We start from the raw sequence: 26340 nt of genomic DNA on the forward strand, positions 1-26340 counted from the left end.
TGATTTGTAATTGAATGGAAGATTATAATCAACCTTGGGATGTTCACTCGCTCGTGGAATAAAGCCACTAAGTCCACTATAAATATTTATAAATTTTTCCACATTTGTTAGTATAATTAAAGGGAAGGAAATTCAATGCAACAGTTGGGGGAGGAAGGGAAGTAAAACCTGTTATTTACAGTGTCCTTTAAAATTAAATGTATAGGCATTAATTGCTTATTATACACACTGTTATTCAACCAGCAACCTGCAGAAAACCGAGCCAAAGAGAAGGGCCCACTGCTTACAAACACCCTTCAATAATTTGTCCCAGCTGGTCATTCAGACAAGAAAAGGCACAGAGCATCTCGTTCGCTCCATTTCCACCAGCAGAGGATATAAGATGCTACCGCAGCAGCTCGGGATCATTTTACACAGCACAGCACCGTGTGAATGACTGTGCAGTGTCAGATGCTACCAGCCCAATTTAGGAGCATTTTATACTGCTACATCCCAGGCAAGACAAACGCAATCGGCCCCGTTATCACTATATATAAACCACCCACGAGTCCCTGGCAGAAATGCAAGGGCACGTAGTGGTTAGGAAAATGCTGGCTCCAGCTCTATCCTTGCTGCTGCTCCTCTTGGAGGAAAAACACCCATCACCTGGGAACTAGATTTGCGAAGGCAAACAACAGCCTTGTCACCAGCTGAGAAATTCCAAGTTTTTACACTGCAGTTCCAGAAGAGGAGCACCCATTTTTAAAAACGTTGACTGTTTTGGCTTTAGGATTTTAAAGCTCATCTTCAAGCAAGAAGATGGGGTAGTTCATTCCATTTCTGTCACCTATTCATTCTTCTTTTAATAATGCATGTTTCTGTTAAAAAGGGCAGCGTTCCAATTTTAGACTATCCTATAAGATATAAGAAGGCATCCACCAGCTTTTACTTCTGGTACCAGGAAGGTTTGGGAGTCTGTAAAAACCGGGCACAAATAGGAGCTGGTCCCAGTTTGCAGGGAAGGATGTGCACACTAGATGAGAAAGCGCCAAAAACGTGCCCGGCTTTCTTCGACTGCCTGAAACGTGCTGCCAGAAAAGTGGGGAGAGAGGAAGAAACAAAACAAAAACACTGAAGTGCTATTGCTTGGAAACCACTTTAATGAAAGCTGCCGCAGAATATGACAAGATACCTAACCTGCGCTGACAGGGGAAGCAGCGAAATGAAATCCACACAGCCACTTTTACATGCCCTCCGCTATAAAAATAGCTGGATAATAACCATTTCGCAGCTGAATACGTTTGAAGGATCCGACACCTCTCTGAACGTAAAGACTGCTGCAGAACGGGGAGAAGCCCTTCTGGAAGCATCAGCTTTGAGGCAGGAAGCTCCTTCTCCACTGCCGCCGTAAAGGACAAAGAGCTTACTGGAATTAAGGGATGTCTCAGTCCCTTCTCAATAAAATACTCCCTCTTCCTATTTGCTTTGCTACAAATAGGCTTAGTTTTTTTTTTCTTTTCAACAGAGAAGCATGGTACGTTCCTAAAGGATGCTGCCTGCGTGCTCATTTTGGGAGCCCTGCGTGTTTCGCTGCCCAGGGAGAGGTAGCCCAGTCTCTGCCCAGCCTCCGTCAGCTCAATGCCCTGGGAATAGGAGCAGGAACAGCCTTACGGTCTCTCTAATTTCTCTCAAATTCATTCCTCTGCAAAAAGGAGTTTCTCCTTCTGGCACTGAAACTGAACTCCTGCCCAGGGATTTGATAAGCAATGCTGAGTTGGTCTGATAAAACCCTGACTCCTGCCGCAAACGCGGGACAGTCAGACACCAGGCTGTGTGGCAGGATCACATCAGGAACAACAGACGTGGAAAAGGTCACGGCTCCAACCTTTACTCATTAAGCCCTTCCTAGAGCCCAGCAGAGTTTGTTTGCTGGACATAATGGCATCCCCCCAAAACACGTCAGTGATACACGGGCTTTAAAGCGGATCATTGAACCAAAAAAATAAATGCCAAGTCAGAAGCAGCAGCGTATGCCAAGGGACATTTTGCTCAAATAAAACCAAACACATTTTAAAACCTCCCCATTGAGTAGCTGTGCCCATCTACACTTCCGAACTCCTCAGCACCTATCTGGAGACATTTACTGTCTACACATGAGCAGTGAGCAGCTAACAAGGACAATATCATCTTTAGAAAGCCCAATGACAAATGGAGAAAATAGGGAAAAAAGAAAAAAAAAGTTTAAAACTGGAATGAATGATTTCTAGCCTAATATTTAAAAAAGCCCAGCTGTGAAGCATGCCCAGGTCACACAGGCAAGCTGCCTTCAGATTTATATCCTAATCCCACCTTCATTCCTTTCAGACTGTACAATTTATTTATTTATTTTTAAGAAAGCAGAGTTCAACAGCACCATGCTTTATATCACTCTTGTTTTATTTCAGCCAAACCACAGAGTGACCCAGGCAGGTGGTAGCACTTCAGACCCTCAGAGCCCTATTGCCAAGCATCACGCCCTGTTTGCTGGAGGATTTGCAGGTACTACTGCACTGCAGTGCCTCTTCCAAGAGGCTACAACCATATGCTGCGCTTCCAGATAAAAAAAGAAAACCCATTTTTCCCTTCTCTCTCTCTCTCTTTTTTTTTTTTTTTTTTTTTTTAAGCAACACCCAGTACTTGCACCCTGCTGCGGTGTACACAGCGTGGCCAGCTCAAACTGGAGTCCAGCTAAGCACCCTAACCCGAATCCCACCAAATTCATCCATGGCCAAAACTCACTGGACAGGGACATGGGCTGGGCTCCCTGAATTCACTTCTGTCCTCAAATCCCTCCTCTGCCACTTGCAGCACAGAGATGGGAAAAGCCTCCATTAATCACTCCTTATTTTGGAGGCAATGTATTAGCTGGGAAAACTGGAGCCCAGGAGGTTCCCCTGACCCCCAGGCTGCCCAGAGGCTGTGGGGTCTCCTCCTTGGAGAGCTCCAAAAGCCACCTGGCCACAGGCCTGGGCACCCTGCTCGGGGTGGCCCTGCTGGGGCAGGGGCTGGGCCCGAGGGACCCCGAGGCGCTGCCAGCCTCACTGGGCTGTGATTCTGTGAAAAGCTATTTTCCGAGGCACTGGGCATAAACAAGGGCACGGGGCAGCTGGCCCCACACCACCGCAGGAACCTTTAGGGCACGGGGAGTGGAAAGGCTCGGTGAAAGCATCTGCACTGCCACATCCACAAGGGAAGCCTTAACCTGGATCGGGACCAGCAACATGCCAGGCTACCCGGAGGTTACTTTGTGTAGGACAACAGAGGAAACCCCCATGTACTGCGCAGGGTGGGGTTTTTCCAAGATTTTTGCCCAGCCAGCGATGGAGAAGCAACAGAACAGCTGCAGGAGATGAGGAGATGGATACTCTTTTTTTTTTTTTTTTTTTGGTCCAGTTCCCTATCACAGTGTAAGTAATCTCTGCTCTCATCACCAAGAATGTTTGCAATGACTGCAGAACAGAAACCCGATTTTCTCCGTTGGATCCCTCTCTCCCGTCTTCGGCTAATGTCTATATTAAGCTTTCGGTTCCTGGCCTGGGTTTTCAGCTTTTGTGTTTTTTTTTAAATTGATCCTCCCTGTACTACATGCAAGCCTTCCACGTAATGAAGTAAACAGCACCACAATGCATTCCTCAACACTAGCTGAACCCGCTAAATAGCTGCTTGTAGTTGGAGGCCGAAGCAGCTGGGTGTTGGATTACAAACGAAAAACAAATGCCAAGGCATGGCCGTAATATGTGCAATACATTGATGACCTACTGCACCGAGCTCTCCGCGCTTAAATAACTCCTCTCAAAGCAGGCTGCCCATTCAAAATGTTTTACAGCTAAGGGAAGAGAGCGCGGTTCATGCTTGAGAGGCACGCTTTAAAAATTCAAGGCAACCTTTTTGCGTGATTTTTGCACAAACAAAAATTTCACTGTCCAAAGGGGGGGCAGGGAGAAAATTCATGCTGCTGGACGGCATTTCACGCTCGTGAATCGCTTCCAAAGGGCAGTGGCCCTCCCCACCGGATCCAGGCTCAATGCGGTCGGGGGGAGGATTTGTGAGGCTGTCCACAGCCACTTGAGCCCCCCCAGAGCCTCCTTTTCCAAGCCTGCCTGCCTGGAGAAGAGCAGCGCTTTTCGGAGTATGCAGAGTACACAGCCACGGCCAAACAGCACGCACAGCATTTTCAGGCACTGTATCAGCATAGCACAATCTGGAGTGCACCTAGTAAAACTAGCCACGTAGCTCCCCGAGTGCTTTTAGGTTTCAGGCGAGGTATGCAGGGTCTCTGACCTCGTGCGCAGCAGGAAGAAATGGGTGTTTTCCCTCAAGCTACGACCGGAGTTAAGTTAAAGCAGCTAACAAGTAAAATCTCCCTGAAAATTCTACTTTTTTTCCAATAAGGTAACAACTGCACGATGGTTATGCCGCTCTAAAATTGTAGCAGGGAAGCTCTCATCCACAGTTAAGTGAGGTCCTGGGAGGTCACCTAACCGTGTTCCCGTGAACAACTTTTACATCTCATCTCCAGTAAAATTCCTAGCAGAAGGGGAGGACGTGGTAGCTCATTTCACTGCAACAACACGCCTACTCAGCCGCAGAGCCGCAGCTCCCACTTGCCTTGTCTTCCCCCAAAATCAGAGCGTGGCCTAGTTTAAAGCTGTCGTCTAAAGCCGCACGTTGCGGGACCAGAAGCAACATTTCAAAAATTCCTTTTGGTCCTGCAAAGTTAGCTGTAGGAGCTTGCACTGCACCACGGCAACTTTGCAAGGAGAAATGAATGGCCAGCGTGCTGAAGGATCCCCCCCATGGGAAGAGAGACCCAGGGGCTGGCACCCACCTGCTCTGCTGCCTGCACATTGGGAGGTCTTTGCAGAGGAGACGTGCCTCCACTCAGGCAGAAGGATGTAGTGGCTTGAACTCTAGGAATGACAAATCAGCCTCATGATAAAGCTTAAACCCTACTTGTAGTAAGTACAAGTGTAAGACTGCCTCTGACTCTGAAGAACTGCTCACTTTGGAAGAGGGGGATCCTCATAATACTTCACTCGACCTTGATTTCTCTCTACTTTTTGTTTTTGTTTTAAATGCTGCGTTTAGTGCAGAACAGGAATATCTCACTCCGCAAAGACTAACTAACTCAAGTTGTCCCAAGAGAGTCAAAACTTCTTGGGCATATTAGCAGTGAGTGGGACACAACCATCAACATCTCATCAGCTCTGCCAACATCTCGGTCCCTTGGTTGTAGAAAGTTGCAGACAGCTGAATACGTCTCAGGCAGGATACATGACTGCAGACAAAAAGCCAGTGCAGCAAGAAAACAAAAACAAAATTTCACCTTATTAAAAAGTTTATGGATTAAGAGGTGACTCAAACAGGAAAGCAGGCCGTTTAAGAAGGGGGTCACAAAGGACACATGCTTTATAAATCAGAGTAGTGCAGGCTGAAGAAGTTGGCTCTTCGTGTTTTGTTTTGTGACAACATTCCTCACCAAAAAGAGGTGAGATGCTGCTGGCAGAGTTTTTGACTACACATCCAAAAGAAAAACAAGTCAGAAGCCACTGGCTGCTCTGCACTTGGTCCTGACCCATGCTGTTGGTTAGGCAGGGAAGGCTCCAAACAGTTCATCATCACCTGTGCATAAACCATAGGCTTAAATCTAAGAGTGCCTAGGGTATGCTCTTATGAATGCAGAAGCTGGATAGGGCCCAAGAGTATTAGACTGAGACAGACCTGGAGAAATCTCTAGAGGAAGCAGAGACATTTGCAAGTGCCAGCCTAGATTAAGATCAGTGCAAGTGTACCTGTCCCCGATGGAGCTCTCCTGCTCCCCATTCCATCCTCTTCTGATTTATCTCATTCATTGAAAATTTGTCCCTTACTCCCTTCTCCTGCTGGGACAACTGTTGAGCACAGTAGAGTCAGCTCACAAAGAGGTGAGGACAACAAGGAAAAGTCCAAAATCACCAGAGATGCTCACTCCACTTTCTGACCCCTCACATGTGCTGTTGTGGAATAAGGGAAGGAAAAAAAGCTCACTACAGCAAAACGCCATTTCTTTCTTGGGGTCTATAGTTTTGCCAGCAGCTGGACCACAATCTGCATGGTATTTCCAGAAGTGCTTCAAGGACAATCTACTCAACGGAGCTAGAGCAGCTCACTCGTTTTGTAACAGCAGCTGGAGAGGTTTGCAGCACTGCTGCTTTTAAGAAGAGGAAAAGTCTGGATGACTTTTAGGAATGCAAACACACACACAAGAAAAAAAAAATAGAAGCAAGTTTGGTTCAGCTGTGATTTCAAATTAGAGGGCACTCTAAAACTTGGCTCCTGTGAGGATAACAGCAGCTTTTCCACACGGGGATTTTAACCCAACTTCTAGGAAGGAAAATCCTGAAGAGCACTGAAAGCCACACCAACAGCACTGCAGGAAATGACGGACCTGGGGAGCCACCCATCAAAGATCCCCAGATGTCCTTCGCCTTCCCACTGCCACAACCATGTCCCACCAACGCATCTCCTCCTGGCCCATCCTGGCGTCTGCTCCCGTGGTGGCCAGGCTGGACCTTGCTTTGGACAGCATCACCTGTCCCACAGCCTGGCCGGTGGCCCGCAGACCAGGCGGAGCCACTGTTGGGATTACAGTAGGTTTTAAAAAGCACCCAGCGGGTTATCTTGGAAAGGAGCATTGGGCCAAGGAGAATCAGGAATGTTGGATGAGATGCAACTGCAGGAGTGCATGTGGGCACGGAGCCGCATGGCCAAGTGCCTGGCTCGCTGGCTGTCCTGGCAGCGTCCTCCTCCTTATGTCCTGGTGGGACAGGGCCATTTCTTCTGGTTTTCCCCATACTTTGGTCACTTCCAGAAGAGAGCACGGTAAGAAATGTGCTGTTTCCCCAAGCAGGACATGGAAGGGCAAGGGGAGCAGCCGCCTCGCCATCCAGCTTCTGGAGGCTGGAGGGAGGGGATAAGTGGAACAAGATGCTGCTTTTCCTCCTGGAGACATCAAAAGTGACAAAAATTCAACCTTCCAGCAACTCTTAGTCCCAACAACAGGCTTTGAATCGCCTTAACCAATGTCTCTGCAGCCTCTGCACCTGTCCTGCCAGTCCAAGTCCCAGGAGATGCAACAAGGGCAGGGCACGCAGCAGCTCCCATGCCGAAGCTCGGGTTTGTCCTGTGCTGACAGCATGCCCAAAACCCTACAGTCATGGAAATCTGTATGTCAGGCTGGAGAAACCTCTTCCTGGCGCAGGGTCAACAGAAGCAGACGTAGGTGGACATGGAAGAGAAGTCTTTACCGTAGAATAAAAATACCCTTGCCTTATAAAGCTGTCATTCACCCTCAAGATTAATATGTCACGAGGGTCTGTAGCAACTCAGAACTAGCCATTTCCATGCGGAACCACCTCTTCTCAAATAAGCAAAATGTCAGGTAGCATCAGGTCAGCCTCAAATGGGATTTCTCTTTCCCTGCTTTGACTGCTAGCCACTTACCCGGCTTACCTTGAAGGGCACGGGATACAGAGCAACTGAGGTGAGGCCTGACAGGACAAAGGTTGCTTGGTTGCCTTCAGAGGCGGCAGGCTTGCACACACACACCCTGACCTTTGTGTTTTGTGGAAAAGATGATTTTTTGCTTGGAAAATCGGTCTTGTGTCAGGCACCATCTCAGGGAGAGGAGCTTGCAGAGTGCTCAGGCAGGCAAGAAGCTGCTGCTGGGTTTTGGAGCGACATCCCATCACAGAGGCCTTCCCCACCTGGTTTATGTCTTTTCCTGGCTGACTTGAGGGCAGGACTTCCAAAGTTTGCACTTCCAATGACAAATGAGGGGAATTAGGTCATCAGTTACGTTCAGTAAGTCTCTCTCTTGCCCTAAAACCTGGTCTCAGTTAGGGTCAGCGTCAGCCCTGCTTACAGGCCTGGCTGGATGCCACCACAGCTCATGACAGGAGTGGGCCCCATGTCTTTACGGCTGCAGGTGGAAATATTAAGAACAACTTAGGTAGCTACGTTTCATACAAAGGTACCAGCCTGAGACTTTTAAACACCTTCCAAGCTATTTTTTCCCTGTGTTTTTCTGACCCAGGGATTCCCAAGTGGTGCTCAGGGACCCACCAGGCTGTCAGTGCCCCACAGTCAGTGCAGGTTTTCAACTGCACGTCTGACCATAAATAGGAATTTCTTCATGAAAAATTCAAAGGGGGCATCAGTGTTGAGAAAGCTCAGGAGCATTTCTCCATTACACTACAATCGCATCTGAATTCTTTCCAGCTTTGGCCTCGCTGCACTGAATCCATCCTTCGCAGAGCTTGTACGCTAAAATCTGCCAGGACTTCTGTGTAAATGGGTCCCCAGGTGCTCAGCAAAGGGCCATACATGCCACCAGCCTTCCAACCCAAACGCGACGTGTTTTTAACAGGAATTTTAACAGAGGGACACACAAACACACCAGAAATGCAGCTATCAAAAGCTTTAAGTTGCATGATACCACGATCCGGAGACAGAAGAGGTGCAGAAACAAAAAAGCAAGGGAAGTGCTGAAAGGAAACATCAGCGAGCCTCCTTGTCTCTCTTCCTGCAAATCTTCCGACTACCCCACTCTTTCCTCTCCGAATCTACTAATGTTTGGCATTCCTAAAGGTCCCCTTCCTCTCCTCCCCTGGGAACCAGGCCCTCCACAGCTCCAAAAACAGGATAATTAAACAAAACAAAACAACAAGCTTTGCATGCTATTAAACTCGAGCATTATTGTAAACATACACTTTCTGCCACTTGGCCAGCTTTGGCAACAGAAAGGAATTGATCCTTCCCCCTCTCAGTTTCATATCTGCTAGAGAAATACCAAAAAGCCAGGGAAAAAAGTACTTCCAGGCTTTTTTTTTTTTTTTTGAAGTACCACTAAAAATAAAAACAAACACATTACTTTCACGAAACTGACCACAACACTTTGAGCCCTTGAGGCCTCAATAAATATTTTTATGATGAAACTGGCAAGAAAAGATAATACTTGAGACATTTATAGGGCTTTTTTTCCCGTCTTTGTAAACATACCACGAAAGTTGAAGCAGAAAAGACAGAATGATTATTTCCCTAACTCTCCAAAGTTAGAGCAGAAGAGACAAAAAGAGATGCCTTAACATTTTATTAAGAGGCGACTTCGTTGGGAGACCTCTCTCAGGAGCTCCCATTAACTCATTCTTGCAGCTTCTTTGAAGCGACATCAGCAACAGTAATTTAATTTACAGTCCAGATAAAAGGCATTTCCAAAGATGTGACAGTAAGGAGAGCGGGCTTGGTGGGGCATTGCCAGCTGAATTCAGCGCAGTTACCTGCTGCCTGCTTGTGATTTAACTCCTGACAGCTCATCCTCCACAAAACCCCAAACCGCTGCAGAGCATCACATCCCAGATGCCATTGGGGAAAAAGGGGGAGCAACAAATGTGAATGTCCATATACGTGAGTATGCCCTACAACGTCTTTAAATTGCAGATGAAATGCATTGGATCAAAGCAGGCAATGCCCAGATTTTGCAAAATCTGTATTTTGTATCAGATTTTTGTAATTTGCATGTCAAGGTGGCTGGGGGAGCTACCCCGGGCTGCAGATGCTCCATCCCCGCAGGTTTGGTTTGACCCCTCTCCAGGGCCCTTTGAACAGGAGGAGCAGCAGCAGAAATATGCATAAAGAATCGCAAGCATCCACCCCAAACAGCCACTTGGGAGAAAGATAAATAAAAAGCCTTTATCAGGCATGGGGCTTAAGGACTCCTGACTAATAGCCGGCCGTTTGTCACTCAGGCTCCAAAGAGCGGGCTTGGACAGGGCCTTCCCCTCCACAGGGACAGGACAGGGAGGGCTTCCTCCGTTTCCACTAGGGATCCTCCAGCCGTGAGGAGCAACAAACGTGTGTGATGGCAAGGGAGCAGAGTTCATTGCAAAAGCAGAGAGCCTGACACGACCATCGCTGCAGGACGACTTCACTCTTGCGAGGGAGAAGCTGTGAGAAGGCCCCATCCACAGCGCCCATCGCCTCCTCTATCAGGCAGGAGGACGTGTCTGCTGCCAAAGGTCCTGGAGGAGCGGTGTTTACAGCTGTCACCTCCACTGAACTACCAGAACTGACTTCAGGCTACCCTTCCCTGCAAACAGGAGATAAACATCTGTGGAGATATGTAATCTGTAAAGGAGCCTGGCTTTCCCGGCCCAGCCGCCGCTGACAAGCTCGGCAGCGCTGCCCATAAAAACACCCTGACACATTCCCTGCACACACACAAATAAAAAAACTACCAGGCTCACCTGCTTTTGTTCTGACAAGTGAGAAAACGTTTACTGAAGTCGGAGCAGACAATTTCTTCTGAAGAGAGAGAAAGGTGAAGAGAGCGCACCCAAAAAGAAGCAAGAAAAGCCGACAAGTTGCATGAGAAATGTTAAAAGAAAAAGGTTAGTAAAAGTGAAAAACACAGCCCAAGCCCCTGTATTACTTGCTACTGGTCACATGTCCCATTAGGAGAAACCTCCTGTAAATGCCCCAGCAGCAGCACACAAACCTGGATTGACGCAGGGACGAGGAGGAGGTGACCAACATGAGGTATAAACAAGCCCCGTGTCCTATAACAGGTGCCTGATCCTACAGCCTCCAGGATCTGAAGACCTAAGAACCCCACCCGGCAACTGAACAGAGTAAAACTCCCCTAATTGAGGCTATTTTTCAGCAGAACACAGGGATGACACCTGGGGAAAATTTCACTGGCTAGGAAGAGCTCAGGGACATCATCCATATTCCTTCATGGAGACCATGCCCTTCATGGAAAGTCCCAAAAGGACCAGAGCTGCTCACATGAACCCATCCTTCAAGCGGTACCTCAACCTGCAACACTGAAAGAGCTGCTAGCAGCTGGGTTGCACCCCAAAAAAGACAAGAACCTCTTTGTTTGAAGAAAGCATGCAGGGACAAACTTCACGCACTGCCATGCCCAGCTGACAGCAGCCAACCTGTCTCTGCAGATGTGGCAGCATCAGCTCCTGCCCTTTTCCTCCTTTGCAGGGTTTCTCACTACCCTGTGAAGAGCTGGATTTTTGTCTGCTGCAAACCCATCTCTCGGAGACATTTAGAGGAGATGTAAAATGTTACCTTCCATTTAAAGAAAAATACCTTCCAGCCCTCAAGCAACAGGAAAAGAAATATGAAAAGCACAAGAACGCCACCAGCGCGCATTCTCACACCTGAAGCCCCAGATAGCAAATAAAAACAAGCCAGTTATATTGGTGGTTGTTTGCTTTCAATTCCCAATATCTAAAGCCAAGTCTGCAGGTTTTACTGAGAGGGAGGGAGAGAACAGGACAACAAACTCATCATTTTTAACACTGACAATAATCTGCTGCTCAGACCTGTTCGTCCGGCGCGGCAGCGGGATGGGAAGGAGCAGTAGTATTTCACGCTCCCAGACCCACAGTCTACATCCATAATCAGCTTTCCAGCACCACCACACGCTTCAGGAGAAGACCCAAGCAGATTTATAGGAGGCTGCTTCTGGATTACAAGTCCCCAAGGAAATTTTCCTCCCAACACCCACAAGTCAGAGGTTGATTTATACCCAACATATAATAGACTCTATTCCTCGGAGACAACTCCTTGTCTTCAACCTCACTACCATTGCTGCAATTGGAGGTTCAGTTTGTTTTAACAGTTGTAGAGTTTATAAATACTGAAAGCAGCACTCCATTTAGGCTGGAGACAGTTAAACTAGCCTACACCAACAGGACGCCAAGTGGTAAAGAACAGTAATGAGATGATGACACATTCATAACCTAAAGCTTTCATTAAAAACTTGCAGCCCAAGAAAGCTCTCCTGTTCTGAGCCGAAATGTTCGCTTCCCGTAATTGCTCAAAGAGCAAATTTTTGCACAAACCCGCGAAACCTGGAGAGAGCTCCTGAAGAGCACATGGATCTGTTTGACAGAAACTGGGGAAGCACCAGCTGGAAGGGTTGCAAATGAGGTGGGGTGCAAAATATTTCAGACGCCACCAAATCTCTGGCGCGCATCCACACAGCAAGGAGCCACTGACAGTGGTACCAGCATGAAGTCGGGAGCCCTCGGAAAGCCAATTCAGGAAAAATCAGGATTCCTGAAGAGGAGTTGCTGGATGCCACAAGTCCCTAGACAGAGCTTTCTTCATCCGTAAGCACATCACAGTCGCTTCTCCAGATTTTGGTGGGTTTAATTATTTTTTAAAGGTAAAATATGTAACACTGGGGCATGAACTGGATAATATTTAAGGTGCCTTCTAACCCAAACCGTTCTGCAGTTCTATGAAACTCTGAACAAAGCCATGGCACACCCACCGACCAACTGCAAAACCAGGAGCTTGACACAGAACCTGAGCTCGAGGTGAAGCTACCTACGTGGTAAATTATTACAATGATAACAACCTTTCGTATTTACCTCCCAGCATTTTCCCTGGCCTAACATATGATGGGAACATTGAGATGATCTAGAGGTTCAAAGCCCTGCCTTTGGGGGTCAGACCACAGACTTCAACTCACCCAACCACCACCAAGGGTGCAGGCATTGCTCCCACAGAGCACGTCCCTGCTTTGGTCCCATCTGTGCGGGTGATAGCAGAGTGTTCACACCCCACTGGTGTGGTACACCCAGAACATTATCTTCAGGATGTCTGAAAGCTAAGCTGGCACTTGCATCGCAGAAGACAGCCCTTTACAGAGACGATCCGATTGTGCTGTTGCTGCTTCTGCAAGTGTTTCTGACACCAGTGAATGTCTCAAGGACACAGGCACTTCCAGAGCATCACAAACCCAAATACAGGGGGGAGAGAGGCACCAAGATTTAGTCTCCAAAACCCTGCGAATGAAGCTCTGCCAAAGCATGAGTTTAACTTTTATAGCTGTGCAAAATCAGATCAAACTGTCCAGTAAGTGAGAAAGATCCATTTATCTATCCAACTAGAAAAATATCTGCTGGTTAAAGAAACAGCAGCCAAACAAAGAGATTTTAAGCTCTGGCTATGTTTCACAATGCAGAAGTCAGAGCCTCAAAACTATGTCCCTGGGAGTGCCAACATGTAGCACGAATGAAAACAAGACCCAGAATACAAAAAGGGGGCAACAAAAAAGGGGCAAAAGCACACAACCTCCTTTCCCCCACAGTTCTGCCCTGTGACCACATGCCACTGAAACAGAGTTTTGTTTGGGTTTGGTTTTGTTCTTTCTTTTTCCCCCAAAAAAATTAAACCCTTTGGCTTGGGCTTAAGGAAGGACAAAAGTAACCACTTTTACAATTAAGTTTGGTTTCATAAAGTTTTGTGTATTTGTTTTTTCAAACAGCACACACCAAAAGGAACAGCTGTTCCTTCCAGAAGGGCCACCCCCTAGATCTTCTCAATACAAGAGGAAGAGAAGAGGAGGCCAAACACCTTGGCTCTCAAAACCATGGCCACAGATGGGAACCATCTCCATAAAGAACATCCCAAAAGGGGGAAAAAAAAAAAAAAAAAAAAAAAAAGCTACCAACCCCATCTTCAGAGCCTTCCCCTTTGCAGGATTCTCGGAGAAGAAGAAAGGAAAGTCATAACACAAATTCGCATAGAGAAATGCATTTAAGAAAGCAAAGCACAAAGATTGATTAGAGTGTTCCGCTGCTTTAATAAAGAGCCTAATGATGTCCAAATTATAGCAAAGCTCAATTGTGTAACCAAGGAGCCAAGATTTCATCCTTGATAAGGACATGGATTTCTGTCTCGCAGGAGAAGCCTGCAGTTCACTAACAAAGATGACCTTTTATATTATACCCTTCAAGGCCACAATTAGCTGGAGAAATACTGTACTAACTTGGCAACATGAGTTTTTGTACACCGTGCTAATTTTTAGCAGAATCTTGCCAAGACCATTACCATCTCCTAACAAGAAAAAAAAAAACTACAAATACAAAACCCACTGCTCTCCAGACCCAAATTACTTTCCACAATTCAATGCAATTTTAATTAAGATGATTAAATTACAGCAAAAATGATTAAGATGATATCCCACAGCAAACCACTAAAGGTATAACACCTTAATCCAGAAGAAGCTGGCATGCACATATCCATGATAAAGCATTCATGAAAAGCTAGAATTTTACACATGAACCAATTTTACATCACTCAAACAATACCTTGGGAGATATTTGTCACAAGTTAAAAAACAGTGACATCCATCAACAGAGCACAGTTTTTCTTAGACTACACAGAAAGAAATCTACACAGAAAAATTGAAAAGGCTACAATTACTTTGACAATGTTTCTACAGCTCAAAGGAATTTGGGGGTTGAAATAAATGGTTTCCTTCTCCTTCCCAGGGCTCCCAAAATCAATTTTATATATAATTCTTTTCGTTTTTAAACAGAAGTCAGATCAGAAATACATGTGAAATCAGGTCAGCGCAATAATCACGTACATGGTACATTTCCACTATTGCCTATTAACTACGAGGGTTAAATGAATGAGGAAAACCTCAGATCCATATTTCACCAGTGGAAATTATTAATAAAAACATATCGCCGCTCAGCTGCTAACCCCACAACCCAGCCGGGCCTCTTCTCCTTCAGGGCGGGGTAAGTGGCACCGAAGTGGTGAGCAGGGCTCAATGCACAGAGCGATGCACCCCATCGAGACTTCACATCCACAAATCCTTTAGGGCCACGGGCTCACCCACACTATCTGTTAGCCCTCAGAGCGGGTAGCAATGTGGGAGAAGAAAAAATCCCTAAAAAGTGGAGGGGGAAGAAAAAATCTGCACGTGACACTAAGCAGCCAGAGTAGGATGCCGCGAATGACCCTGCAGGGTTACCCAACGGCACAAGAGCTCAGGACACAAAAAAGCTGAAGTGTTCTTTAAGGACAAGTGCATTAGTGACACTTGGATCTTTTAATTTATTTATTTATTTATTTATTAAAGATAACTCTGGCTGCTCAGTTAAGTGCTGGCTTCCTCCCAGTAGTAATTAGCCAGAGCCAGCCCAGGTGAGAGGTTAACTCTGTATTTTTCTTTAGTAGACGAAGATAAGTCTAAATGGAGAAAGATAAAATTCCAGCGTAATCCTCTGCCACGGCTGCTATGAAATAACTCTTTTGTTTAATTATTATGAGCTGGATGGGCAAACACTGGATCCCGATGGACAGAGAGCAGCTGTTACTATAACAGAAAGACATTCATCTTCCCTTCCCGGGACCCTGAAACTCGACCAACAATGCCTGTAAAACGACTCTCGCCTCCCTCCGAGTTTTCAACCGCCTTTCATATCCAGGCCTATTTTTAGCCGACTTTATCTCGTCGCACTGCGCTTCAAAGTTTTGCACGTTGGCTCTTTCGAAATCATTTCCATGCGCAAAAAGCGTCAGTCGGGCAATAACCGGCCCCGGTTCTCCCGCAGGAACGGCGCGTCCCTCGGTCGGGTTTCTTCTTTCATCAGCCACTCACCGGGAAGGAGCCTGCAGACGGAGGCACACGGCGAGGTACGCTCGCATCTGACTTTTCTAGCAGGGTAGGAGCGATCTCATTTACCTCTGGGGCTTCCCATTACCTTTGAAGGGCTTCTTGTAGCTGTTATTTACAGAATAAATAGTCAATCCGTACAGGATTGCGTGGGAAAGGAAACTCTATCATCAATCGAAAGAGGTTTCCCGTGTTTGCTTTTAGCAGCACTAACTCCGTCCCATTAGACGACAGCAGAAGCTATCTATGGAAAATTATCTATAGCCATAAAAATTATCTATAAAAGACTTCCCCGATTATCTCAGGTACAACATAAATGTTAAAATGCCCCCCCAGGAAGGGGTGCACGGGGACAAACTCCCTGCTGATGCCAGCGGGCACGGGGCCAGGTGGATGACGCTATGGTTGGAGGGAAGTGTTTATTTTTATTGCGGGTTTTTTTGCACCTACCACCTTCCACACAGAGGAAGGAGGAGCTTTGTGCCACCCAGTTTTGGCCACGAGGGGAACCGAGCTGCCCAGCAACAGCAAGCGTGCCCATCAGAAATGCTCTGTCAGGTGCCCGTGTGAAGAAGCCTGGCAATCGAGAGCACAACCTAAGACACTAAAAGGTGATTAAATCTATAGGGGAATTTAATGTTATGGCGAAGCGTGCCAAGCCTGCCCCCTGCTTCATGCTTGCACTTTAAAAAGATGCACCAGGAGCTCAAGAAAGAGACTACAGTTTATCGCAAGGCAATAAAACAACAGTGAGCAGATGAAAATGGTCACCTCCGTGAGTTTATGTTTTGCTAAAGAAAAAAAAAATTGTCTTTGGACTACGTAGAAGGAAGCACAGAGGAGGAGGCTGCATGGCAGGGTGCACAGAGTGACAACATCCCCACCCGAGGGCACCCATGCATGTGCACAGCGGTTTGGCCGGAGATGCTCTGGTCCTGTAGTATCCCACCAAACCTACCCACAGCCAGACCCCAACAAGGCAGCACCAAGTATCAGACACAGCATCTGCCCTTCTCCTCCTGGCTGTGCTAAGCTTGACACGAACAGGAATCTCACGGCAGGGCATTCCTTAAGGTCTCTGTCTCAGCACCGGTGCCTGCTGGCACCACCTCAAGCTCGCTCTGTAGCATCTCACTGCCAAGCGGGCGAGCGCTGGCAGCGCTACCACAATAAGTATTTTGGAAAATGTGTTGTCCCAGGCACAAGGCTGGGCCTTAGCAGAGGTTTTCCTACCAAAATAAACTGCCTGGTGAGTTGTGAGCGCATGTGAAAGCGATGTCGAGTTCAAACTGGAGTGCACCAGAGCGCTGCCCAATAGCTGCTGGGCTGTAACTGGATACTCCCACCACGAAAACCCAAGGAGAGCTGAACTTCTCAGCCTGCACATCTATAGGAGAATTAGCATTCTGAAGCGATTAGTTACTCTCAGGAACTAAAGCAGGAATACAAAAGCCGGCTGTGTTTCGGTTGTCACATTGGGGAAAGAACCAAGACACCCACGAGCCGCGTGCGCCCGGGTTGTGCTGCCAGCTGGGTAGTCCCAAGTGAGCCGGCCAGGACAAAGTTCCCCACAAGGCTACCTCACTGAGCAGCCACAGCGTCACCCTGCTGGCTGCTGAGCCTTCTGCGAGCACACGTGGTAGCATCCCGGTCTCAAACAAGCAGCAAATGCCCAGCGCTCAAGCACAGGTGAGGGCAGCTCACAGCTCTCCTGACACCAGTACCGGTCCCCTTAACGGCTACACTAAAGGAGGGCTCAGCTTTCTGCTGCCTCGACATCAACTCTGCGAAGCTTGAACGCACTCGTTTCAAAAAAAAAAAAAAAAAAAAAAAAAAAAAAGAGTATCGATAGCAAATAGAGCCCCAGGAGAGCGGCGGAGTTTGCAGGGCTCAGCTGAACTGCAAACAGCACCAGTCCGCAGGAGCGAGCCGGAGACTGCAAAACACGAGCAGAGCACTAAAAGGGCTTAAAAAGCCTGAAATGCCCTCGTTTTATGAAACACTTTTAAGAAGTCGCAAAAAGGAGACAGAGCTTGATCGAACACCTCTTCCCGTCCGACCCACGTTCCAATTCCTTCCTCCCCACGAACTCAAACCTGTCTGCAGAGGTAAATTAGGTACATGTAAACTATTCCTAAAAGCCAAATTAAAAAAAAAAAAAAGTTTCACACGTTATGTGATGCATTTTAAGCAGACAACATTAGAGGAAAGAAGAGTTAGCTGCCCAGATTGACCATTCGATAAATCAGGCACAAATGGAGCTAACTTTATCCCTCTCATCCACTCAAGAGGCTTATAATCTCACACCTTGGAGCCATACATTAGGAATAAGCATTGCATTAACACTACAGTCACCGCACATAAAAGTTCAACTTTTGCCACCAGTTAGAAAGCCGGTTATATAATGGGAAAAGCTTTAAATAATAATAATAATAGTAGTAGTAAAAAAGAGAGAGAAAAAAAAAGGAGAGACAGTCACAACACCTAGGATACTACTGTGCAGTGGCAGCTACTGTGTACTTGTTAAAATGAGAGCCTTTGCTGCTGTGCTGGGGACAATTCGGCACAGGCCTAGGATGTCGGATTGCCCTGACAAGTGCCAGGGACATGCTCTTCCCTCCCAGTGCTGGTTCCTTTCTGTGCTCTTGTAGAGAAGTCGACTCTTCCAGCTTTACTGGATTCATGCACTGCCTCTGCTGCTGCGAGCCTCTTCTTCTACCGTTATCAAATGAGGGTGGAAATCAGATGTGAAGAGCAGAGTTCAAAACACAAGGCTGTATTCGCACAAGCATCCACTTGGATGGAAAATTAATACAGCTCAGACTGCAAAGCACCGCATCTTTTCACGAACACACTTTATTCTTCTTTAAATAAAGAGCAGGAGCGCATGTATGGACATGGCAGTATGAGACGGTGACAAGAAACAACACATTGATACATCTGGTATCATATGTTAACGTAGCACTCTGTCTTTTTTCCAGCAAATTTAATTCCAGGTGGATGAAAAAGGCTTATATAGTGGTCAGAGCTTGGGCCATGGGCCCACGAGCAACACGCTCGCCAGCATCCAACTCCCAGCACCTCAGGACAGTCATGGAAAAGGGCAGGTCCCCCAGTGCAAAACCGTGGTAGGTCTCTGCCTCGTTGGGTGTTAAAACAACAAATACAGGTTGGTAAACGTTTGTTGTGTCCCATAAATTGCATGCTGTAGGAATAGGACACAAACATACGCAGAGAGGGGTCTGACTCCTGTGCTCCCCTCAGCTCCTCCACCTCTGAGGCCCACTACCGCAGGCCGAGCCCTGCGGCCTCCTCCCCGAGCCTCCCCCCAGAGCCTCCCCCGGCCCAGAAACCCAACCTGCCCTGAAACAGCACACCACAACAGGCTGGCCACGGCGGAATTATTCATGACAGCGGGTAACTGGTGCCTTCACAAACAGGCTCAGCCTTTCCACCTTGCTGCTTTTCTGTTCAAACTCCCAAACCTCTGCGCGCAAACCCGACCCTGCTCACTGCCAGCCCAACCCAAAAGGAGCGGATTTTCTCCAAGAGCAAATTTTTGGCGTGACCTTGGGTGAGCCCTTCCCTTTTGCAGTGATTTCTTCCCATGCTTGTCCCCCAGGGCTCTGTGTCTTTGGGGCAGGGACCCCCTCTCCACACAAGCATCGCCTTGTAAAAGAGGAGCCGTTTTTTGCCAAAGCACCTAGACATCAGTAACACTTTTTTCTTTTTCTTAAGTACCATGATGGACTGATGCCACATGCAATAACATAATCAGAGCGACAAAACTCGAATACTGGCAAAATAAGAGGCACTTGTGTGCTGGAGGGAAGTATATTATTATTTTACAGTGTACACTGACAATTGCTGCTCTTAACTTTTAGTTTGAATTGAAACCATACTGTACTAAAGAAGGAAGATGACAGAGAGAAAAGAACATGAAATTGGTGGAAAAGACCAACAGTTATATTCAAATCTAAGCATAAAATGTGCTGGGTCTGCAGAACGCAGGCAGAGTGTTTCATCTTTAATTTACTTCTCTGCTCCCTTGACTTCAACGGCTCCAAGAAAACTTACGAGGAAGGTTTAGGAAAGCAGGAAAAAAATAGCGATGTGTTTTTCTTTAAAACACCTGAAAGGAACAAACGACTAATGAGACTCAGAATTATTTCAGAGCGAAGGACTAATGAAGAAAGGATATTAGACATCAGTTGATCCTCAATGGTTAATGGAGGGGAAAGGCAGGGGAAGGAAGAACTTATACTGGTGCAGGCTGCGGCCACAAACACCTCTCTTAAACACATCCAATTTCACTGATGTGAAAATCTCCACATGAAGGAACAGGCGAAAAAGAGCTTAAGTGGGAACAGGGCGCAGAATGCCAAGTGCTACACTGAATAATTCAGGTCCAGGCAGCGCTATTGGCCAGGCAAGAAAATCACACCCCCCTGCTAGTTTTAAAATCAAAGGCCAAGAAGGGATAAAAGGGAAAGACAACACCTCTTTAAAGCAGAGATTTCACCCCGCGGTTCCCACTTCCCAACTTCCCACCCCGTTCTGGAGCACCTGGGTGCTGCGGGGACGCTGAGCGTGGCCCCGTGCTGCCGCACCGCTTCCTGCAGCTGTCTTTGGGAAGTGTTTCCTCCCTTCCCACCCCCCTCCACCAGCCCCAAAGCGAGGGGAAGCCCACCCCGAAGCAGATACCGACCCTTTGCAAGGAACAAATCGCCCTTCAGCGAAGGAAGCTGCCCAGGGAAAACCCATCAGGGCTTTCACTCGGGTCCTGATCAGGGCTGCACTCAACAGGTCATCAGCTCCCTGCCTCCAGCCTTCCCAAATCGCAGCACGCTCCTCCAGCGCTGGCTGCGGGTGTCCGGCCCCAAGGGGAAGCTGCTCTGTTTCTCCCTGGGGATGGGATTTCCAGCAAACTGCCTCAAGTTGGCCCTGTGCAAGCAGCAGCGGAGGTTATCGGGCGCTTCTGCAACTTTCAGAGCAGGGCTGTGATGTTAAGCTGGAATTAACGGGCCTGGGTGCGGTGGGCAGGTGGTGCTGGATTTTAACAGGCCCGAAAGGTGCGGTGCTACCAGAACCCCATACAGCCCTCGCTCTGTCCCAGTGTGGCTCCAGGTGGTCAACAGTTATCAACAATAGAAAATTTTAGAAATCCTAGAACCAGGCCCTGAAACACGACAGCCAAAACCCTTGTCACTACAACACCCAAAAGTCCAATAACTTTGACTTCTTCCCTTTATTTTATTTAATTATTTTCCAGATGCCCTGCCTTTTGAGGAACAAACACCATGAGCACAGAGCATGTAAGGACGCCTTCGCTGGATACCCAGTCTCAAACCACCTCTTCCTTCCACCTCCTTTGCTCTCGATGAACTACGACAGACGGCCACTGGTTCCTTTTACACCTACAGCACTCCTGCAAGGGAACCGACCCCACAAAAGCGCAGCGGCTCAGTCCCTGGGCTGGTCCAGCAGCAGTGGGGCTCCAAAAGCTACTGCTGCTCCTCCATCCACCCACAGCACTGCATCTTCCCAAGGGCTGGCGAGGCCAGGATACCCCTCGGGGTTGATCTGCAAAGCACCGTGTGAGTGCCAAGGAAGGATGACAGTGGGAGGGAGGGAAGAGAACAAAAGTAAATAAATAAAAAGAAGAAAAAAAATCAAAAAAAAAAAAAGAAGTGAGGCTGGCCGGCTTCTTTCTTCTCTACCATCTATTCAGTGGCAGCAGGGGAGGTCTACAACTGTTGCGTCACGCCAAGCACAAAAAAACCTGACAAGCGTGTTTTAGCTGATGGAGACCAGACTGGACAGGAGGTTGGTGACAGCCCTAACGCGGAGAGCAAGAGCCCACCGCTTTAATTGGCTGCCTCTCGCTGTCTCATCAAGCGAGCAGGGGTGTCACAGCCCCGACGGGCTGCTCGGAGACACGAGAAATGGCAGAAATTTCGGTGTGTGGATACTTGGGCTGACCGGCCGGGCTCACATCAGGCTCTCGCCCTGGTCCAGGGATTCCGAATTCGTGACCCTGCCCGAGCAGCAGAAGCATGTGCTGAAGGAACAGTGCAGGAGATGCTCTGAAATGGGGAGGGGGGAGAGGGAGGGGGACTAAACCCAGGCTGCGCAGGACCCAGTTTATAAATAATGCCACTAAAAATAATGCACCGCACCACTCGCGCCTTTACCACGGCATTTTCTTCTCCACGGAACTGTGACAATGGTTATCTCTGTGGTATAATTATCTGGATTTGATGACAGATTAAAAAAATATATATCTCAAACACCTGTTCAAGAGTTTTGTGTTTTTAAAGGCCATTGCCATTAACCTTGGGCCATACACTTCATTGTGTTTAATTAGCAAGCTAATGAAGCCAGTTTTATTCCCTTTCTCAAGCACAAGAGGATAAACACAAGACAGTGAAAGAGCAGACCAGATCCATTTGCAGCACAGTTCATTGCTGCATGGCATTACTTAAACTTGCACCAAAATAAAAGTAATGTAATGGCTCGGAAAAGCATGCTAGCAATGCATTCTGCAAGACAAATCCTTTTACACCTTCTGTATTTTCTATAGCTCCTAGATTAAAACATGATTTCTGAACATTTGGGCTGCAGAAAATTTGCAAACAAAGGGCTAAAAATGAACATAATGTTTTCCTCAATGAATCCTCAGTATTCCAAAAATTAAGCATAACAGATTTTTTTTTTGATTTTTTTTTAAAGAATAGCAGCCCGTGCTTGCTTTGTTACAGCCAGCCAAGGTAGCGATGAGAAGCATCAACAATGGAGGTCAAGCGATTTTCGAAAAGCCCACCACTTTCGCCCAGTCCTGACATGTACACACACAAAAGACATACTTCAAGCAAAGCCCAGCGCTCTGAAACCCCAGCAACACGCTGCAACTTTGGGTATTCAGGTTTGGTTTCGCTCCTTTTTTTTTTTTTTTTTGACTGTGCAGCTTAAGGAAAAACTGGACAATAAAGATCACGTTGATAAATGCTCATAAATATCACAAGAAATGCAGAAAAGGCTTTAAAAGAGAGGGAGGGATTTACGGAATTGCTAATGCACTGATTGAATGATCCAAGGGGACCCCTCCAAACAAACAGAGTAATATTCATTTTCTGGGGTTTCTTTATCATATTTTCGGGGGGGGATCAGCGTAGGTATGCCCGATCAGATTATCCTTTTTATAACATGATACATTTAAGAAGCTTTCAGGGTTAATTTTTTTTTTTAAAGCAACTGTGGGTTTGTTTTTTTTTCCCTCCAAGTTAGGTTTCTGCCACTGTACAGACAGCTACAGGAACAGGTTAAAACCAAACCAAAACAAAAAAATCAAAACCAAAAACCCACCAAAACAAACAAACAAACCCACCCCAAACAAAAACAATAACAATAACAGAAAGAAAAAAAAAAAAAAGGGAAACGACCCGGAAGCCATCTCTTTTATTGAATCACACGAGATAAAAGCATTCCAAGATATATGGAAAGAAAATACATTGACCATAAATCTCCCTTATGCACATAATAGAATTTTCCAGCCAAGAGAGCTGTTGTGCTGATAGCAACGCCGAGCCCCGCGACTGCTGATGGCACCGCACCGCCCGCTGGCTCCCAAATACCTGCCCTCCCAGCCCCGCGATGGAAATCCCAGCCCCTCGCCCCCCCCCCTTCCCAACACACGGAAACAAAGCTGCGCGCAAGTGTCCCAGCCACCAGATATTAAAAAAAATAAATAAATAACAACAACAATAAATAAAAAAACACGCTGGCTTTGCCCATCATCAAATCCATTCATTTTTTTTTTTTTGCCTCCCCCCCCCCCACACACACACACCTTTCCTTTCGCTTTTCCCCTCCCACCCCTCCTCCGGTTTTGGGGTGAGTTTACCAAAAAACTGGCAATAATTAAGCGATGGCACCGTTTGTCATGCCAGAGGCAGGCGGTGGCAGCGCATATTTAATGGGCACTCGGAACAAAGGAAGCCCGGCTGCAGGAGAGCCCCGGGGCCGGCCCCGCTGGGGGGGTGGGGGGTGGGAAGGGGGTAAGGGGGGGGGGTAAAGGATGAGGGACCCCCCCCCCCAGCCCCCCAAAACACCTTTTCGCAATGCAATGAGAGCGAGGTGTTGGCGCCGAGGGGATCCCCCCCCCCGGCTGCAGCATCCCACCCCCTGCCCCTGGGAGCCCCCAAGTGGAAAGGTGCCCCCCCTCCTCGGGTGGGTGCCCCCCCCCCCAATGTGTCCCCCACCTTGATGTGCCCCCCCCTTTCTGTGTATGGGTGTCCTCCCCACCCCTCTCCGGGGGGGGGTGGAGAGTAACAAGTTACTGCCCAGCGCTGTCTCGGGGCAGGGGGTTATTTGGGGGGGGGGGTCACCAAGGGGGGGGGGGGCAAAAGAGCTGGTGTCCGTACACAACCATAATAAAGAGTGAGGTAATAATAATAATAATACTAATAATAGAGGAGGGAAAGAAAGCGGGGGATAAAGGGACTTCAAGTGGAGGGGGGGGGGACACAAGAGGGGTCCCCCCCCTTCCCCAGGGATGCTCTCCGCGGCGCCCCGGCCCTTTCGGTAACTCCCCCCCCGGCTGCAGCTGAACTTTGGGGTTCACGCCGGTCCCACAGAAGCGGAAGGACCGAAAGCAATCCCAAAGCTGACCACCCCCGTGCAACAAAAGCCTCGTCCCCCGGGGGGGGGCGTGCTCCCCCCTATCCCCCCCCACACACACACACTCACACCCCTTTTTCCCAACTTTCTCCCAGCTCCCCGCAGCGCGGAGCGGCCCCAGTAAATGCTCGCTCCCTGCAAACAGCCGGCGGCCCTAAGGGGGACCCGGGGGGGTCCCATGGGTGCTGGGGGGGCTCTTCTTTGCCCCCCCAAGGCTTACACAACCGCAGCCCTACAGGAGCGGGGCGCACACACGGCACTACCTGAGCAGCTCCGGGGCACCCCAAAGGTCTCCTCCCGGTTGCTCCCAACTTGTTACCCCCCCCGGACCCCCCCGGCACCTTCCCACCTCCCCCGCCCCAGGACCACATACCCTTTTCTTTCTTTTTTTTTTGTAAAGTTTCCTCGATATCTCGCCGTGTTTACATTGCCATTAATTCCCACAGCCTGCCTGAAAGGGAACAAAAAGCAGCACGGGAAGGCTCGTCCTGCGAGCGGGGGGCAACCAGGAGGAGAGGGGCGAGAAAAAAAAATAATAAAGGGAAAAAAAAGGAAAGAAAATGAAAATCGCGGAGGGGGGGGGGGGGGGCTGTTCCCCAATGGGTTGGGGTCTTCCCCCAGTCGGCCGGCCCGGAGGGTGGCTGCAAAGAATTGAACGGCCCATTCAATTCTGCATTTGGAGAGGCGACCGCAAGCCCGAGCGGGAGGTAAACACGCCGAAATGCTCTTACCTGCACAGAAAGTTCCACAAAGCAAGGCGAAAGTCAGCCACGAAGCGATCATAATTCCTTTTCCTTTATTTATTTTTTTTTTCCTCGTGCGCCCCTCTATCCCCAAGGGGAAAAAAAATAAAATAATAATAATAAAAAAAAAAAAAGAGAGAGAGAGAGAGCGAAAGGAGGAGGGAAGCGAGGCTCTGCCCTCTTAAAAAAAAAAAAAAAAAGAAAGAAAAAAGAAGAGAAAAAAAAAAATCCCGAAAAATCGGATTTAATTCCTTCGCAGCTGCAAAATGTATCCAGTGGAGAGGAGCAGCCCCCCTCGCAGCGCCCGGCCGCCTCGACCTGCTCCTGCCCGGCCCCGGCGTTTGCTCCGAGCTTTCCAAGAGTTTCTTTCCCTGGGCTTTTGTGCTGGGAGCGCGGCGTGCACCACACACCGACTCCCCCTCCTCCTCCTCCTCCTCCTCCTCCTCCTTCTTCTCCTCCTCCTCCTCCTCCTCCTCCCAACCCAGCCCCTCCGGCTCCCCCAGCAGCCCGAGCTCCCCCGCCCGCCTGCGCGCACCCCGCTGCGCTCCGCGCAATGTGCGCGCAGCCGTGCGCCAGGCGCTCAGAACCCCCCCCCTCGATTTTTTGGGATTTTTCCCACCACCACCACCTTTGTTTTTTTTTTTTTTTTTTCTGCAAGGCACGCTCGTTCCCAGCGCAGGCAAGAGAAACAGGGGAAGCGGCGGCGAAACTTTGCGAGGTTACGGCCCCTGGAAGCCCGGGGGGGTGCCGAGCTGCAAGGCAAGAGCCCGCGGAAGGGGCGCGCAGCGGGCGCGGGAGTTGCCATGTACACGGTGGGGGGTGGGGGGCAAAAATAAGATAAAATAAAATAAAAAATAATAAAATAATAAAAAATAAAATGAAAGAATAAAAATTAAAAAATAATAAAAAATAAAGGTTAAAAAAAATAAAGATTAAAAAAGCAGAAAAAAAATAAAGCGGGTGTCGGGGGGAGGTTTAAAAAAAAAAAAAAAAAAACCTGAACCGAGTCCAAAATGGCTTCTAAAAAAAAAAAAAAAAAAAAAGGAGAAGGCGAAGCGGAGCCAGCGGGGGAAACCCGGATGTTTGATACAAAGAGGCTGGAGGGAGGCGGAGCGGCGCGGGGGCTCCGCGGCCGCTGAGTGGGGAGCGGGGCTGCCCGTCACGGCCGCGCCCCGCACGGGGGTGTAGGGGGGAAAAGGGGGCTCTGGGGGCCGAGGGGTGAAGCTGGGGAATGGGGGGAGGTGGTGGGAATAAGCTGTGTCCTGCTTGGAATAAAGCCTCGTCTTCCAGGCGTGGGGGTCCTGCTGCTGGTCAGCCTGCCCCGCAGCACCCCCGTGCCCAGAAATGTCCCCAGGGAGGCTGCAGGAGGGATGGGGACGGCAGCTGGGGATGGCAGCGCTGGAGAAGCACCTCGGCAGCCCCATT

General features: G+C 48.4%; 1 protein-coding gene and 1 long non-coding RNA gene across 4 annotated transcripts in view; one reads left to right on the top strand and one right to left on the bottom strand.

The window, feature by feature from the left end:
- ACVR2B (activin A receptor type 2B) overlaps positions 1-25379 on the bottom strand; it is a 100133-nt gene extending 74754 nt beyond the window's left edge. Inside the window, exon 1 of one of the 2 annotated variants that reach the window (XM_048062319.2) lies at positions 24904-25379. In XM_048062319.2, coding sequence (XP_047918276.1) covers positions 24904-24955 — 52 coding nt within the window. In that variant the 5' untranslated portion in view covers positions 24956-25379. The remainder of the gene's footprint in view (positions 1-24903) is intronic. The other variant, XM_048062320.2, reaches the window with a different exon arrangement.
- On the top strand, positions 15250-22133 carry LOC125182610 (uncharacterized). 2 transcript variants are annotated; one of them, XR_010829047.1, is made up of 3 exons: positions 15250-15542; positions 18475-18621; positions 20766-22133. It is a non-coding gene; the product is annotated as an uncharacterized lncRNA (long non-coding RNA). The 2 variants fall into 2 exon arrangements; XR_007162700.2 differs by having other exon boundaries at positions 15250-15513.
- Positions 25380-26340: the final 961 nt, after the last annotated feature.

This window comes from Anser cygnoides, chromosome 2, assembly GCF_040182565.1.
Source record: "Anser cygnoides isolate HZ-2024a breed goose chromosome 2, Taihu_goose_T2T_genome, whole genome shotgun sequence".
NCBI classification, from domain to species: Eukaryota; Metazoa; Chordata; class Aves; order Anseriformes; family Anatidae; genus Anser; species Anser cygnoides.